Genomic DNA, 18,214 nt, shown 5'->3' with positions numbered 1-18,214 from the left:
GCGAGAGTTTAAGCTATTGGCATTGGAAACGACAATGCCTTTTATTTATGTGTTTTGAAAACCAACATATTTTTTTTTAAAAACATTGGCATTTCCAATGCCAGTAGCTCAAACTCTCGCAAATACGAGACCACTTTAATGGTGGCTGCGCTTTCTTTAGTCGCGGCTCGCCGTATTCAGGTTACGGCAAGCCGCGTCTAAAAAAAAGTGGCGCGTCCATGATTAAAGTGAAAGCACAGCATGGGGCGCTTTTACAAAACAAAAAAACATTTGTTTGTGAAGTTGCAGCTTCAAAACAGCTTTCATCACATACACGGACGACACCCAACAAATTACGGACATAGAATCCCTCCCACCGGAAGTTCTCATAGTGCCCTTCAGCTAGAATAAGAAACCTGTGGCCCTTTAGGTAGCATTAGTGCACCCGATGCACTAACGCCCAGGCCCACGGCTGAGAGGGAACTACTACATCCCAAAGATGGCTAGCTTTTATTACTGGCACAGGGAGCTATTTTCCTTTCTTGTATTAGAGCCCATGACAGCCTTGCTAAACTACGTAGTCACACAATCTAAGAAATCTTATGCCCACTTACAACCAAACAATGACTGAGGTAGGCCATTGGTACTCACCACATTCAATGATGCTTCAGGGTCTGCATTGGACGTCAAGAAGCTGCCCGCTTCTCTCCTCTGCACTCTGGACATTAGTGCACCTTGGAAAAGGCACGCCACAGCAATAAACAACCACATCCTGATTCTGTATCAAAATACAAGCATAAGTAAGTACCATCTTACATCATTATGCACTTTGCTTTCTTAAGAGGCCTACAAGTAACACTGCATACTATAGAAACCGGATGCTGAAAACCAGGGGCAAAATATGCATTATCTGTGATGACCTTTAGTTCTTGAAGAAAGTAAAAAGACTCTAAATAAAACATTACCAATAATAAGAAAGTGCAGCAATAAAGTATGTGGTTTACCATTTTCAATAAAAAACATTGATTGTGTGCCAATCATGAAGACAATGAAGCCAGTTTAGTTGTGTGGTAAATGGACCAAAAAAAAAAGAGATTAAGGTGACGGAGAACGTTTCTTCAACAAAACTCAAGAGCTAGGAGCAAAAACAACATCCACACGAGGTAAACAACATACTGGAGTCTGGTCTGACTCAAGGCTTTCATTTATAAAGCCGATTCCATCCATCGATAACTATACTTCCAGCTCAGGAGTGCGAGTATTCCTCCTGGTTCAGGCAGAACGTAGTGTGCAGACCACATGAGCCCTGGCGAGCGCCTGATGGGACGGCAGCAATGTTATGTACAGTGGTGTCCCAACTATAGGAACACATCAAGGAAAGGAGGCATGGAAGATTTATTTAAAATGGAAAGACTGTGATGGGGAGGTAATGGCAAAGCTCTCTCGATTCCAGGGTCTAAATACCTAGGTGTGTTCTTTGTAATCCTCTTACTCCATTGTACGTGGAGAACGACAAGTACCAGAAGGCAAAAGAAACAAAGACTGGCAAAGTCATAGGCCTGGCTTTTTCAAGCATTGGTTGTTGACAGTCATTCATTTGTTTATCAATATGAGCCATCAGAAAATGTTTGAAAACCAAATTGAATCAAAACACGTAAGCTGGGCTGGAAATAGACATTTTGAGACACCGATTTAATTTGCATGGCAGGCACAGTCCAGAGCGATAACCCTGAGTCAAGAAGCCGTGCCTTCACCTCTCACTGTAGTGGGTCATTAATGGTGCACGGGAAGGAAGGGCCCTTCCAAATCGACTTCTGCCCTGACCGCTGCACAAGGTCAAAACTTGGTAGCATCACTACATGGTTTACCACTAGTATAGGCGAAGAAACTAGCAAGAAATATATGCAGGACAGTAAAACTGCTGGTAGTTCAGCCGTCTTAAGTTCCTGCTGCAGAGCTGTGTGAGTGGGCGCAATCCACTGGTCACTAGTTACAATTCCTATAAAACAGCTCAGTGGTTTAGTGTGCATGTTATGGATATCTGCAAATAACTTGTACATCGCAGTATATCATCTCAGAAAGACAACTGAGGGCCTCATGTATCAATCCATTGTGCAGTCATAAACCTTGTGCTTCACGAAAATTACAGGGTATGCAACAACAAAAAGTCTTTGTATGATGTACAAAGGCCCTTTCAAAGACAGAAAAGTTTTTCAACTTGTAAAAGGGCTTCTGCAACCTATTTAGAACTGAAAACCTGAGGGGAGGGTGCATGAAAGGGGCCTCCCTGTTGTATTTGCAATACTGAAAAATACAAAATCAATAGTTTGTGACTGACTGCGGCCGCAAACCACTGATTTGTCACCTAGTGCCTAGCTGGGGTGGTAACTAATTTGAAAAGGAGACATTGTCATCAAGGGAAAGTTTCCACTGTAAGACCCCTTCCCTCTGTAAGACTTATTTGGGAGAGCAGTCAGGGGACCACTGACCGCTCCTCTGATGTCTTCTGAATTGTCAAACAATCTTTTCAAAAAGCAGTACCGGTCACTTGATGGACATGGGCTGCTTCTAAAAAAAAACAAAAAAATTAAGTTTTCAGTTTGTGAATGCAAATGTAGGGACAGAGGTACAATATCCCTTACAGGCCTCCATCACTGCATTTGCAGCCAATCTCTGGAGGCCACAAATTGTGACCTGCCCGATTATATTCACTGAGCAAGTTATTCTGTGACCATCTGCGAATGCACAATTTGAGATTTACCAATTAGTACACCAGTCGCATCACAAACTGCGTGGCCATTTGCAAACCAGTCAGTGTGCAAAGTGCACATCTTGGTATAAGAATGGTGTTCATATATCAAGCTCTAAATATCCTAACAGAACAGCTGCAGAGGCAAGTCTGTGACATGCGGGTTCATAGACTGCAATTTCATTGTTGAATCAAATGAAAATTGGCCTTTGCATAAATTTTAAGCCAATTCCAGTCAAAAGTAGGCCTGGACGCAAATTGGCAGATTTTGGGGAATTTCATGTTACGCTTCGCACCACTTTGCATAATTATGTGCCATTCACGGTAAACACACGGCACAATTCGCAGTAAACATTTACCACTAACGCACAAGAAAAACAGAAAGAGAGAACCTGCTTGACGAGGACACATTTTGCAATAAAATATAGCGTGAAGTGACAGATTATCATTTTGCGTGACAGGCCCGGTTCTAGCGGGTGGGCCAGGCCCAGCCAAGCATGACCTATGGTCCTCCCAGTCGGCAGAAGAGGCCATGAGGACGGCCAAACATGGTGATGCCTTTTCACTTGGTTTACATTCATTATCAATCTGGGGTAGAACTGGCACCTTTCCAAAAGAACATGCCAGCGGTTTGTTGTAGTTTTAAGAGTGTGCACAAGCATGGACATGATATTAAATAGAGCTATGAATACAACTGTATGTATACATTTGTACTATGACTTTTACGTCTGTTTTTACTATATTTAATAGTCAGGAGTCTTTGCAGTTATAGAATACATTTAAAAGTGTTTTCCATTTATATTTGCTTTTTGGATTAGGTACAGATCCAGCTGGGACATTAAAATACCCGTGGTGCCAGTGAAAAATGGGCCAGGCAGCAACCTTAGTCAGGTGTAATTAAGGAACCTCTAGAACACATTTTAAAGCGCATTGTTTTTATAAACACTGTTCTAAGTATGCACCGTAAACGGGGAAAATGCTGACTTTGGGTAATTTTCTCGTTTTTTACACTGACTGAGACATTAAAATATTCATGTCGGACGAGAACAGCAATGTGGCAACCGTACCTCATGTCGAAGGCAAGCTGCACTTAGGGGGTGTGTATGGGGGATTGGCAGCAGGGTGTTACCCGCCAATGATGCAGCAGGTGAGGTGGCACTGGAGCCCAGACCTGTGAGCGTCCTTTTGCAGCTCAATTATCTAACAACGTGCATTTGTAAAATTAACGTTCATCCAAGGGTATCTTGGCGCTGAATAATAGATGTTTAATGTTACCCAACTCAATGATACTTTATTGACTTCAGAAGGATGAAAGGCTGAGTGGGTCCACCGGGACTTGAACCTGTGACCATTAGGTCGCACACAGGCCCCTAGAGTGGATGCATTAGTCCACCAGACCCGGCTGTTTCTGTGTGTGGATTCTGAAGGTGTTTATGTATTTTAGTCTGTGTATGATGCACACAGTAATATACTGTAGGATGTGGCATACATTATAATATTCCCCTAGTGACAGTGCATGGCTCATTGCATAAGCAGTCACAAGGGAATCATAAATGTCTGACCATTATCGAAGAATAAATGTGGAACTATCCTCTTCAGGTGAACACATAATTTTTCATGTAAAACTAAGAAAAACGATTAATGATTTCCTTTCATATGACATCAGCACCCTAATACAAGTAGTATCTAAAACAGAAATTTTTCAACATTCTGTTATTGTATTACTCATTTTTTTTATGTATTTTATTATAACTTCAGTCATGTCAATTATTGTGGTGTTATAAGGGTTAAGGTCATGTGACATCACTTCGTAGGAAGATTGAGGGTCAAAGGTCATATGATATCACTTCTTGTGTTGTCATTAAGGTCAAGGATATTTGAGGTCATTTCACTACCCCTGGCATTTTGGTGAATCGATGTCCATGTGTAACTCTAGGGCTTGTAGTCTACCTTCAGAATTGTTATAAATTGGGCCCGCATTGGCTCACCCAAACGCACCCTTGGCTCACCATGATCAAAATTCCTGGAACCGGCCTGTTGCGTGATTTCATTTTATTTTGACATAACCCAGCGTAATTATTTGAAATCAAATTACACTAATGTTGTACACCCCTAGTAAAAATAGGTCAGTGGAGTAACATGGCTGCTGCTGAGATCCATGTATAACCTGCAGGGCAATGTTGCTCCTATTCACATTTCGCTCACTCTTGCATTCTCTAAGAATGTTAACTTTTTCCAGGATGATCTGTTTCTTTAGTTTTTTAAGGCAACGTATTACTCATGTATAGTGCGCAGTGCGTTAAGAGTTGCACTTATGTAGCTGTGCGAGTTCGGGTTGTAGGTAGGCCACTGTTGAGAGCTGTGAAATTCCTCACACTGCCTGTTAGTGAAACAAAGTGGTTCAGAAAACATGCTCATCCAATCCTTGACTTCTCTGCAGAGCGCACAGAGAAATGGTAAGGTGAGCCAACTGTAATTGTGCTTATATGCCGAAGTGAGTGATTGAAGTACACAGCTGTCAAAATACTGACAAGGCGAAAGTTAAAGAAAAAGTAGCACATAGGAGTGAGTGGGCGCATTGTGGGTGTAGAGGCGGGCACACCAACAAAATAACGAGGAGAGCCGAGCCTTGGGTCTTGATAGGCTCTAAGAGCCTGGGCACAAGACAAGCCAGAAAAAACATTGCCATGTAAATCATGCAACAAACATCATGCAAAACTATGATATAATCTTTTCAAAATTAAAAAAAGTACATTACTTTAATAAAAAGGAGCGTTTCACCTTGGTGCATCAGAATACATCACTGCATTTATTAAATGTTTTTGAACATCAACAGAAAGATTCATAACCTCCCCCGGTGCACAATGCCATTATTGAACTAAAATGCAAGTCAGTTGTCCTGTGAGCTCTTTGTGTGGCTTAGATTCTTAGTGTAGAAGGGGCAACATTATAGACGACAAAATCAAACAGGAAAGGATCTTGCAGAGAGCACATCCTGAACACATGTACTTGAAGGTACTCCCTTATGTGATCATTAAAAAAAGGACACCCGTGAAATAAAAACACTTGGCTACGCTCACCCAGTTTGGTCAAGTAGTCAGGCCAGGATTAAGCCAGGGTTTTCTAGTTCAACATTGTGCAGTTCAGCCACTAGAGGTGCGTATCCAGTGTATCTAAGATTAATGCTTTTCTCTCATTATTGGTGTACTATGTTACACCCTGGCTATCAAGCAGAAGCAAACTGAAAGCTAGGCTTGTTTTGGGCTCGAGAGTCCAGGAGGACCTCGAGCTGAGGCGGAGCCAGGCATCTGGTTCCAGCCTGGTCCGAGCGTTCTGTGACTTGCCCACCTGACGCTGTATTATGTAATGGCATTGTTTGTGCCCGGGGCACCTTTGACAAGGTGCGCCGGGCGCAAACAATGCCAATGCGCCCCATTATGGTGTATGTGCTGCCCCCAGTGATGCCGTAACCCCGCGCTGCCCTGGGGGCAACGCAGTCATGTGAAAACACGGAGCAGGGGCTCCTTTATTTCACAGTACAGGCGGCACCCGCCTGCACTTTCAAAAGGGTTTAGAGATCCCTTTGCAGGAGGGTGCAGTCAGTGACTGCACCCCCACAAAGGGAGGTCTGGGGGCCTTTAACCCCTACAGAGGACTGCTGTCAGGAGGCGCACTGACAGTGCACCACCTTTTGAATGGTGCACTGTCAGTGCGCCTTCTGAGGGCTTCTTTGACTCTGTGCCAGTGTCCGTAATATGGCGCAGGCACCGAGTCAAAGGAATTCCCTCATTTGCATAAAGCACGCTCCTATGCAAATGAGGGAAATCCCTCTGTTGATAGCGCTGGCGCTTTAAATATGCCAGCGATATCGATATTATAACAAGCATTGGCATAGCCAATAGGTCTCGCCTTTGGGACCTTATAAGTATTCAGTATTCAGTTAAGCAGCACAATATCCTTACATTAATTGTTGAATGGCTAAACACTTATATGGTCCCAAAAGCGAGACCTATTGGCTATGTTTGTATTCTGAGAGCTTCCACACGGGTGATTGGCCAGGGTGTTGTATTGAGCATAGCTAAATTGGTAAAGCTGGTCGCATATTTTCATTCACTCGGAGAGCTGGAGTCGCATAGTCAGTGGGATTTGCAGCATAGTTATGAGGGTACGTGGATGCTGGAATTGGAACAACTGAAGTCTGAGGGCAGTTTTTGGTGATCATTTGAGGGAGCTGAGTTCATTCTAGTGTTAAGCACAACAGTTCTAAAGGTGGCACTGCCCAACATAGTCTGCAGTTATAGAGGCACTATTCAGATTCTTGTGTTTTCTTCTTATTTTATAAAACCAAGAAAGATAATAAAATGGTATGCAAAAATAATATAGCAGATAAAATTATTACGATAGCATGGCAAAAATAAAAACTGAATTGAGGCTGGATGTGGTGCTAAAACTCAGACTTTTTTTAATGTTTATAAAGATTTATTTTCTAAAAATTGAAAATAACTAGAGGGAACTGAAAGTGCCCATGGAGAAAATAACAAATGATAATTGTGTCAAAGAAACACACGTTGATACAATATCCTTAATGGAGCAGGACTAGAAACCAAGGGGTGGGAGACACTGACAAAATCAATATTAATTTAATATATAGAGTAGGATCTCCAGAGACATATCGATCCAACTCCACCACTCCCAAAATCATATTTTCAAGGACGAAAACTAAAATGTGTGGATGCTGCACTTTCAGGAAGAAACTGGGTGATTTTGTGGAACAAATCCCTTGAGCCATACAAATCAAAACAATATTCCTGTGAGAGGCAAAACATAAGTACCAGAAGTAAACATTCACAATGCAGTGTCTCGGACATACAAACGGAATTATTTATTTCTCTGCTCTGTACTTTACGGAATGCTAAGATAGCTTTTCAGTACTATGGATACTAAATACCAACAGCTTCATTTTCCTTTGCCCTACCAACCACTACAATACTGATTCAGTTGCAAGAACGGTGGTGTAAGGGAAAGCTCATCAAAACGACAATTAATTATAATTCAACAAGGCAACTGTATGCTTTCGGTCACACCAGATGACAGATGCTTTAATCCAACATTGTGAAATAGTGAAGTTTAAAATTGGAGAAAATTGTTGATCTGGAATACCTTGTCCACGTGCACAAGTCTGGCTTCAATGCACTTTTAGAACAAGTCAAACACCTTAATGTATTACATTCTGTACCCTACTCCAGGGTGTCTGACATTATGCTTTGGAAACAAAAAACTTACATACGAAATCACTGAGGCCACAATTTAAAAGTTATCCAGTACGAAATGCTGTTGCAACAGAGCTATATTTTAGCCTGCCTTTTGGTGAAACCATTCTAAGAACCTTGTGTTTTGCTTTCAAGCATAATGCACGATGTGTTTTCTGCTTCCTGCATTACAGAAGACTCCCAAATGTATCTGACCATGCATCAAATAGTGATCATGACATGACTTTTGCTATAATCGCGGCACCCGCGCTTTACTTTTAACGTTAAAAGTGAAGCGCGGGTGCCACGATTATAGCAAAAGTAAAAAAATAGATGTTTTTGTCTATTTCTTTACTTTTGCTATAATTGCGGCACCCGCACTTTACTTTTATTGTTAAAAATAAAGCACAGGTGCCGCGATTATAGCAAAAGTAAAGACATGGACACGGACAGGGCGGAGCGAGTGGGCGCACGGCTGCAAAAGTGAAAGCAGCTGCAGCGTCCACACACTTCATGACCGTGAAAGACAGATGGTGGCTACTCGCGTGAACGCAAGCGCTAGGCCTACCATGGCAGCATTTTTGGTAGCCCTTACTAAAAGTCTCGCCAGTTCAGCGCATGCGCTGGGTCAGGCGAGACCTAAAAAGGGGCCGCACAAGCATCTGCGCCCCCTACAAGCATCTGCGCCCCCTTCTATAATACCAAAGTGCCTAGGGGCGTGCAAAGCGGGCACAAACGCCCGTTGCGCCCCCGGGGCACCTTATGTAATACGGCCCCCTAATGTATGTGTGCAGTGGGGTTGGTGAAGTGAAGGAGATGTAAGGAAGAACGCACAGGAGTGTACAAAGGGTGCTGATGAGATGTTAGATATGCAGAGTGACTTTCAGAAAGCTATGAGGAGAAAAAGAGCCTAAAGAGACGACAGAGTTGTGTGAAGAGGGGAATTTGAGAGACTAAAACAGTCTGAAAAACTTGCCTCTTTCACATAACTTAAAGTTTAAAATAAATATATATATCAGCAAAAGATTCCTTTTAGAAAAAGGAAAGTCGACGCCTTGTCTGTTGCGCACAATAGATTTATTTGTCAGCACAAACGTTAGACGCGTTTCGCCTGTAAAACAGGCTTGTTCACTAACGATTCGCATAAAGTTTTTGGCCATTTTTAAACAAACAGTGATTACGTGATACCTGACGAACTACAAAATCATAGATAGTGTAAACAGACTGGTAGTTCCCTACGGAATTAGCTCGTGTAACGGCTCACGGTTACAGTTATAGACAGTCGATATGTTAGACACACAATTTCATGCCTCAAAGCCGCTTGTAAATTGTATACAGTCATTATTGTACCAATTTCAAAACTTAAGGCACACAATTCACATTTTTAAATAAAATTAATAAGATAAAGAGATTCGAACCATGGACAGTACATTGTTGTCATTGCAGGGACAGCCCCAGTGGGCTAAACCTATTTCCGCAATAGACTGATTAGTACAAACAATACAGATAAACCACGGTTTCGAAAAGTCAAGCCCAAGTGGGCAAGCTTGGCACTGTTCTAAAATCATGAGCAAATTCATTAAGTCCACCTCTAAGTTACATTAGTCTGTATAAAGTGCTTGTGCTAAAATTAAAATAAGTTCTTAAAGTAACCATATTGAATCTTCATATTGAGTTAAAATCAGGCTAGGGAGAGAAGCGGGAATGGGTTTATAGGTGTGTGTGGAATCTCTTCAATATTGAGGCCTTCAGGAATTTTTGTATTGAGACGTATGATGTAACTTGACTCTAATTGTCTCAATCTTTTCACTCGATCACCTCCCCTTACGCTCATAGGGACTGCATCGATTACAGAGTACTAAAAACCCACAGTGTTTCTATTGTGGTACTGATCAAAGTGCCTTGCCACGGGGTATGTTTTATCTCCATTCTTGATGGCCCTTAAGTGCTGAAGGATACGCTTGTGTACAGGAAGGATTGTGCTGCCCACGTACTGCAGGCCACATTGGCACCGCAGCACATAGACAGCAAAATCGGTCCTGCAAGAGTATTGGCCCCTAATCTTGTTTTCATGAGGCGATAGGCCTCCTGAAAAAGTAGATGTGTTCTTTCCGTGGATACAAGCCTTACATTTTGCACATTTTGCAAAACCATCCTTTCTTTTAAGCCAAGTTTTGGGCGCCTGCGCCTGGGTCGTTGGTAGCATATTGGAAACCAGAGATTGTTTCAGGGATTTAGCTTCTCTGAAGGTTATTAGAGGTTTACGCCCCACTAGTTTAAGTATAGGGTCATTGGCAATGATATGCCCATGTTTTTGTAAGATCTTACGCAAGCTGCCCTCTTGGGTGTTAAAGTTAGTGATTAATCTACACTGGTCTTCATTAACAGTGGCTCGCATGCCCGGCTGCTGCTCCCGGCTAAAGAGTATTTCTTACCTTGATTTTTTTTGTGCTTTCACAACTGCTGTATCGACCCATGCCCGGGGATATCCTCTTGCTAGGAAGCGTTCCCTTAAGCACCCTAGTTCTACATTCAAATCTTGAGCGTTGCTGCAATTCCTCATAGCCCTAAGGCATTCGCCATAGGGAATACTCCTCACCAAGTACTTTGGGTGGAAGCTGGAGGCATGCAGCAAGGTATTGCCATCCGTGGTTTTACGGTAGAGTTTGGTCTCCAATTTGTCATTTGAAATGAAGACAGTCACATCCAGAAAATTTACATTGGTCTTACTAATGTCATGTGTTAGCCTTAGGTTCAGGTTATTAACCTGTAGACCATTGACAACATTACTGGCACTCTCTTGGCATCCTTTCCAAACAACAAAAAGGTCGATGTAACGACACCAAAATATCACGTTATCTTGCCATTCTTTGGGAAACTGCGTTTGGACCACCTGCTCCTCCCACCAGCCCATATGCAAATTCGCAGAGCTGGGGGCGAAGCAGGTGCCCATCGCAGTCCCGCATATCTGGTGAAACAATTCACCATTAAAAAGAAAATAGTTGTTACTTAGGCAAGTAGAGATCATTGTTAACAGCATCTGGGTGTGGTGCAACAGATCATTATACTCTTCATGGCTGGCACTCATCGCACTCTTGCTAACTCTGACATAGTTCGATTTATTGTTGAGTTGCTTATACGCTTCTTTGAGGTATTGATCTTTTCCCCATGAATTTGGATTTCAGCTTGAAACTGGTAGGTGCCCTTTGCTCAATGTTCAAAAAATTTTTACGTTTTAGCGTTCTTGTAAACTTAAAAATGTCCACTCTAGTCTGAACATAGTTGATATCAGCTCTAGGACAATACAACAAACCCAATTTCAAAATAATTTTTTTGCAGTGGCACCTAAACGTCCGGCTGGACAAAAGAAAGGATCACTAGCGGATGTATCTGCCGAATTAGCAGTGGATGATATGAACCCGATGATGGTAATGGCAAACTTGGACAATGACACTGGCCAGGATACACCTACAGCGCAGGAAGTGCCCAGTACGCTGCAGCAGGCACTTAACCTAGCGCACAATGAAAACTTGAACATTGAGCAAAGGGCACCTACCAGTTTCAAGCTGAAATCCAAATTCATCCCAATGACCAGCAGGGACTCTGTAGATGTGTACAATGATCTAGTGGTCAATGATGTTAAGAACCTATGTTGCACATTAAAAGCAAAAAAACAATCATTTACTCAGCGTGATAAGGAGTACCATGCTTTAGTGAAAAAATTGACTAATAACGATGCATGTATTGTCCGTGATGCGGACAAAGGGGGTAATGTGGTCCTATGGGGAAAAGATCAATACCTCAAAGAAGCGTATAAGCAACTCAACAATAAATCGAACTATGTGAGAGTTAGCAAGAGTACGATGAGGGCCAGCCATGAAGAGTATAATGATCTGTTGCTGGATTGGTTTAGGCATGGTTTAATCAGTACCGATGAAATTTTATTTTTGAAAATCAGTAATCCAACAACACCGGTATTGTACCTAATACCCAAAGTGCACAAGAACATGGAAAACCCCCGGGCAGGCCGCTTATTTCGGCAATTGCCAGTGCCCTTGAAAATACCTCAAAATATGTTGATTACTTTTTAGCTCCCATGGTGAAGAAGCTCCCGTCCTTTATCCAGGATACGGGTGACTCCCTGCGCAAAATTTATGACATACCGTGGGAACCGGATTACCTACTGATGACAATTGATGCTACAACTCTCTACACGAGCATCAGGCACACAGATGGCCTCAATGCCGTGAAACACTATTTGGGAGAAAGACCGTTACAGTTATGGCACCACACCCAGATGCTGTTAACAATGATCTCTACTTGCCTAAGTAACAACTATTTTTTTTTTTAATGGTGAATTGTTTCACCAGATATGCGGGACTGCGATGGGCACCTGCTTCGCCCCCAGCTATGCGAATTTGCATATGGGCTGGTGGGAGGAGCAGGTGGTCCAAACGCAGTTTCCCAAAGAATGGCAAGATAACGTGATATTTTGGTGTCGTTACATCGACGACCTTTTTGTTGTATGGAAAGGATGCCAAGAGAGTGTCAGTAATTTTGTCAATGGTCTACAGGTTAATAACCTGAACCTAAGGCTAACACATGACATTAGTAAGACCAATGTCAATTTTCTGGATGTGACTGTCTTCATTGCAAATGACAAATTTGAGACCAAACTCTACCGTAAAGCAACGGATGGCAATACCTTGCTGCATGCCTTCAGCTTCCACCCGAATAACTTGGTGAGGAGTATTCCCTACGGCGAATGCCTTAGGGCTATGAGGAATTGCAGCAACGCTCAAGATTTGAATGTAGAACTAGGGTGCTTAAGGGAACGCTTCCTAGCAAGAGGATATCCCCGGGCATGGGTCGATACAGCAGTTGTGAAAGCACAAAAGAAATCAAGGGAAGAAATACTCTTTAGCCGGGAGCAGCAGCCGGGCATGCGAGCCACTGTTAATGAAGACCAGTGTAGATTAATCACTAACTTTAACACCCAAGACGGCAGCTTGCGTAAGATCTTACAAAAACATTGGCATATCATTGCCAATGACCCTATACTTAAGAAACTAGTGGGGCGTAAACCTCTAATAACCTCCAGAAAAGCTAAATCCCTGAAACAATCTCTGGTTTCAAATATGCTACCAACGACCCAGGCGCAGGCACCCAAAACTTGGCATAAAAGAACGGATGGTTTTGCTAAATGTGCAAAATGTAAGGCTTGTATCCACGGAAAGAACACATCTACTTTTTCAGGAGGCCTATCGCCTCATGAAAACAAGATTAGGGGCCAATGCTCTTGCAGGACCGATTTTGCTGTCTATGTGCTGCGGTGCCCTTGTGGCCTGCAGTACGTGGGCAGCACAATCCTTCCTGTACACAAGCGTATCCTTCAGCACGTAAGGGCCATCAAGAATGGAGATAAAACATACCCCGTGGCAAGGCACTTTGATCAGTACCACAATAGAAACACTGTGGGTTTTGAGTACTCTGTAATCGATGCAGTCCCTATGAGCGTAAGGGGAGGTGATCGAGTGAAAAGATTGAGACAATTAGAGTCAAGTTACATCATACGTCTCAATACAAAAATTCCTGAAGGCCTCAATATTGAAGAGGACTTCCACACACACCTATAAACCCATTCCCGCTTCTCTCCCTAGCCTGATTTTAACTCAATTTGAAGATTCAATATGGTTAGTTTAAGAACTTATTTTAATTTTAGCACAAGCACTTTATACAGACTAATGTAACTTAGAGGTGGTCTTAATGAATTTGCTCATGATTTTAGAACAGTGCCAAGCTTGCCCACTTGGGCTTGACTTTTCGAAACCGTGGTTTATCTGTATTGTTTGTACTAATCAGTCTATTGCGGCAATAGGTTTAGCCCACTGGGGCTGTCCCTGCAATGACAACAATGTACTGTCTATGGTTCGAATCTCTTTATCTTATTAATTTTATTTAAAAATGTGAATTGTGTGCCTTAAGTTTTGAAATTGGTACAATAATGACTGTATACAATTTACAAGCGGCTTTGAGGCATGAAATTGTGTGTATAACATATCGAATGTCTATAACTGTAACCGTGAGCCGTTACACGAGCTAATTCCGTAGGGAACTACCAGTCTGTTTACACTATCTATGATTTTGTAGTTCGTCACGTATCACGTAATCACCGTAATCACTGTTTGTTTAAAAATGGCCAAAAACTTTATGCGAATCGTTAGTGAACAAGCCTGTTTCACAGGCGAAACGCGTCTAACGGTTGTGCTGACAAATAAATCTATTGTGCACAACAGACAAGGCGTCGACTTTCCTTTTTCTAAAAGGAATCTTTTGCTGAGATTTTCGGGCCGGGCTTTGGCGGTCCGTCAGTCGACGCGCCCTCTGTTCTGGAGGTGGTGGGCATACCGGAGCACCTGGAGAAGGAATATATATAGGGAGTCTGCTGGAGCGTGGTGTACCTACCTGCGGTCCCGTGTGGAGTGTCCTGGCCTTGTTGCTCCTGGGCTGCTGACGCTGTGGGTCTCCCCTGTCGGCGCTTGGTTCCATCGCGCCCGCGACAGGGGGAGACTACAGCTCCCGGGTTGCTTTGCGGTCACCTTCCGGTTCCGGTTCCCTTGGCGCCCGGAGGCGTTCAAAAGTCGGAGACTCCCTCGGTGGAGTGGGGGAGTCTGCTGGAGCTTGGTGTACCTACCTGCGGTCCCGTGTGGAGTGTCCTGGCCTTGTTGCTCCTGGGCTGCTGACGCTGTGGGTCTCCCCTGTCGGCGCTTGGTTCCATCGCGCCCGCGACAGGGGGAGACTACAGCTCCCGGGTTGCTTTGCGGTCACCTTCCGGTTCCGGTTCCCTTGGCGCCCGGAGGCGTTCAAAAGTCGGAGACTCCCTCGGTGGAGTGGGGGAGTCTGCTGGAGCTTGGTGTACCTACCTGCGGTCCCGTGTGGAGTGTCCTGGCCTTGTTGCTCCTGGGCAGCTGACGCTGTGGGTCTCCCCTGTCGGCGCTTGGTTCCATCGCGCCCGCGACAGGGGGAGACTACAGCTCCCGGGTTGCTTTGCGGTCACCTTCCGGTTCCGGTTCCCTTGGCGCCCGGAGGCGTTCAAAAGTCGGAGACTCCCTCGGTGGAGTGGGGGAGTCTGCTGGAGCTTGGTGTACCTACCTGCGGTCCCGTGTGGAGTGTCCTGGCCTTGTTGCTCCTGGGCTGCTGACGCTGTGGGTCTCCCCTGTCGGCGCTTGGTTCCATCGCGCCCGCGACAGGGGGAGACTACAGCTCCCGGGTTGCTTTGCGGTCACCTTCCGGTTCCGGTTCCCTTGGCGCCCGGAGGCGTTCAAAAGTCGGAGACTCCCTCGGTGGAGTGGGGGAGTCTGCTGGAGCTTGGTGTACCTACCTGCGGTCCCGTGTGGAGTGTCCTGGCCTTGTTGCTCCTGGGCTGCTGACGCTGTGGGTCTCCCCTGTCGGCGCTTGGTTCCATCGCGCCCGCGACAGGGGGAGACTACAGCTCCCGGGTTGCTTTGCGGTCACCTTCCGGTTCCGGTTCCCTTGGCGCCCGGAGGCGTTCAAAAGTCGGAGACTTCCTCCGCGTCGCGGGACGCGCGCGGGCGGCGCCGGGCTAAGCCCGGGCAAAGGGCGGGCCCTCTGTGGCCCTCAGAGGACCGAGTAAGGCCGGGCCGGGCCCTGTTATTTGCCTTGTGTACTCTACACTCAGGACACACAGTAAGACTTAGTGTTCCCAGTTGTATATGTCCTGCCCAAGGCTGTAATTTATATTGCTATTGTCTGTGTGACCTTAACTTGATTGAAATTGTAAAGCATGCTAATGTCTAAAGTGAGGCCCGGTAAACAAGTCCCACATACTGAAGTAAGGACAATGGATAATTATCTAGTTAAGGTAGTCAGTAAGATTAACAAAGATAGGAGACTATCTTTAACAAGGTCTAGCCCAGAATCTTCACCTACTAGGGCATGTACTCAGTCTACATTATTGCCTAATCGATGTTTGTTAATGGATACTGATACAGAAATAAATAAGGAGAGAATAGAGGCCGAACAGGATATTGTCCATGACCCTATATTAAGTCCAGGTGCGACATCCCCTCTAAGACCTACACCACCCCAGTCTCCATCACGTAGAAGGGTACGTGCATGTAGGAAGGCACCGGTTAGAAGAGTAATAACCCGGAAGCCTAAAAAGCCAAGCACATCCCCTGCTAGTGGAGAAGATGCCCCCGAGTTATTAAATAATGTCGAGGGAAACATTCTGCTCCCTTCCCAGATTATTCTCTTGACAAACTTGCTGGAGTCTAAACTACAGGCATTGATTTCCCCACTGGTAGAAAAGCTAGACAGCGTGACCCAAAAAGTCGCTAGTTTGGAAGGTGTTTTAAATTCCTATATCACCCAGTCTCAAAATGGGTCAACACCACAACCTCGTCTATTGGGGGAGATGGGACCTAGTATAGGGGGCACAGGGGGCCCAGAGGCACATCACTTAGAAGGGCCAAAGGTATATGATTATGACATCGGGGCGAATGTAAAGGCGCCTTCAGTCACTAATTTATTGACTACCGAACCTACGTGTATGCCCTCATTGGGTAGTGCAAATGCACAGGCATCAGTACAAACACAATATGCCCAAAATACCAATAACAAGCAGAATATAGCAGGTGGGACCGAATTAGGTGGGAGCAAAAGACCGAGGTGGAGTGAATGTGTAAACCTCCCTCCGGAATGCGTGCCATATACGCTTGTTTTAACTAATGTTCCGGAGATCGATAGTTGTTTGTCTGACTCAAGGCAAGAAACTTATGTTGCCCTAAAACACAAAACGCTGGCTTGGTTGAACAGGAATTGTGGTTTCCCGTGTGCCCTTGCAGAAGACATATTATTCACCCGTCGAGTTGGCTGGATTGGCAGCGGTAGGAAGAATACAAGAGGGGACTGTATTATCATAAACTTCAAATATCCCCAACATGTGGCAACAGTCCTCCTCAGGGCTGCTGTTCTGCCAACCGTGGAAAACTCGGTACGTGTTAGACCTCTGGGTTTCTTTTATAATCATTTGGACAATCCTCAACACTATGTGTCTGTACAGCAGAGGTATCCTGGTATTGGGAGGGGGCCAGTTGGTTCTGTGGCTAATATGAATAGATCTTCCACTCAAAACAGGGGGGACATGCAGGTTCAGCAGTTTCCAAACAGCCAGCTGGGTAATACTTTATCCCTCCGTAATCGTTTTTCTGCTTTATCATCTCTGGAGGAAAACGACTGACTGTCTGAAACACCAGTGAAGTCGGTACAGCCAACAGTTTCTTCCCTTAAAATTGCCACCTGGAACATCGCCGGCATAAAAAACAAAAGTGGGATTGATGATTGGATAACCTCCTTAAAATCTTATTACATCATTGCCCTCCAAGTGACTTGGGATATATCGAACAACTTTGCATTGGAGGGCTATTCCCATTTTTTTGTTCCAGCAACGTGTAGTGTGGCAGGGAGGGCTAAGGGGGGTTTGCTGAGTCTATTCAAACTGGATTTGAAAGGGACCCTATCACAGTGTATGTCGGGCTCAGAAAATTGCTTGGTTGTTGAATTATTAACCATTGAAAAGGTCAGGATTTTATTTGTAAATTTTTATAATACACACGCTAAGGAGTGTACTAGCCAAAACCTGGAAGTTTTGGATAAATTCTTGTCAGTCTATAGTGCTAATGTAAATTCTTTCGAATTAATACTATTAGGGGACTTTAATATACACCCGTGTACCCTCCCCTGTATTAGCCAAGAGGATGAAGGCCCCCCTCTTTCCTCACTGGTTCACCTAGAACATACCAGGTCTGGGGAGCTTTTGGAAATCTTTTTGGCTAGATGGAACCTATATGAATCCGGGTGTGGGAAGGGAATATATAGAGCCCCTACTTTTAAGGCTAAGGATACAGCTACTATAATTGATTATATTTTTGTTTCATCCTTTTTGTTGTATAATGTGTTAAATTATTACACAGAGGTCTCAGTTTTTAGTGACCACAATCCCGTTGTACTAGCAGTAAGGCAAACGGATTTAATTTCACTTAATAGTGTAAAAACTAGAGGGGGTGTAAATTTGAAGGCTAAAGACCAGAATCGACGGCTGAAATGGACTAAAATTGTGCCGGACATTTTTTTACGAGATGTGTTGGCCAAAGTAGAAGAAGAAGTCAAAATATGTTTAGAGAGTAGTACACAACCTACAGACACCCTAATGGCT

At 44.1% G+C, this 18,214-nt stretch overlaps 1 protein-coding gene across 2 annotated transcripts in view; it reads right to left on the bottom strand.

The window, feature by feature from the left end:
- The window catches only part of LOC146867422 (lysosomal acid lipase/cholesteryl ester hydrolase-like), a 92,165-nt gene that overhangs the window by 57,994 nt on the left and 15,957 nt on the right, over positions 1–18,214 (bottom strand). For both annotated transcript variants that reach the window (XM_085605656.1, XM_085605647.1), the window contains exon 2: positions 631–757. In XM_085605656.1, the coding sequence (XP_085461782.1) occupies positions 631–750 (120 nt within the window). In that variant the 5' untranslated portion in view covers positions 751–757. The remainder of the gene's footprint in view (positions 1–630; positions 758–18,214) is intronic.

Source organism: Triturus cristatus, chromosome 1_2, assembly GCF_964204655.1.
Source record: "Triturus cristatus chromosome 1_2, aTriCri1.1, whole genome shotgun sequence".
NCBI classification, from domain to species: Eukaryota; Metazoa; Chordata; class Amphibia; order Caudata; family Salamandridae; genus Triturus; species Triturus cristatus.
This window is presented reverse-complemented; position numbering and strand designations above follow the sequence as displayed.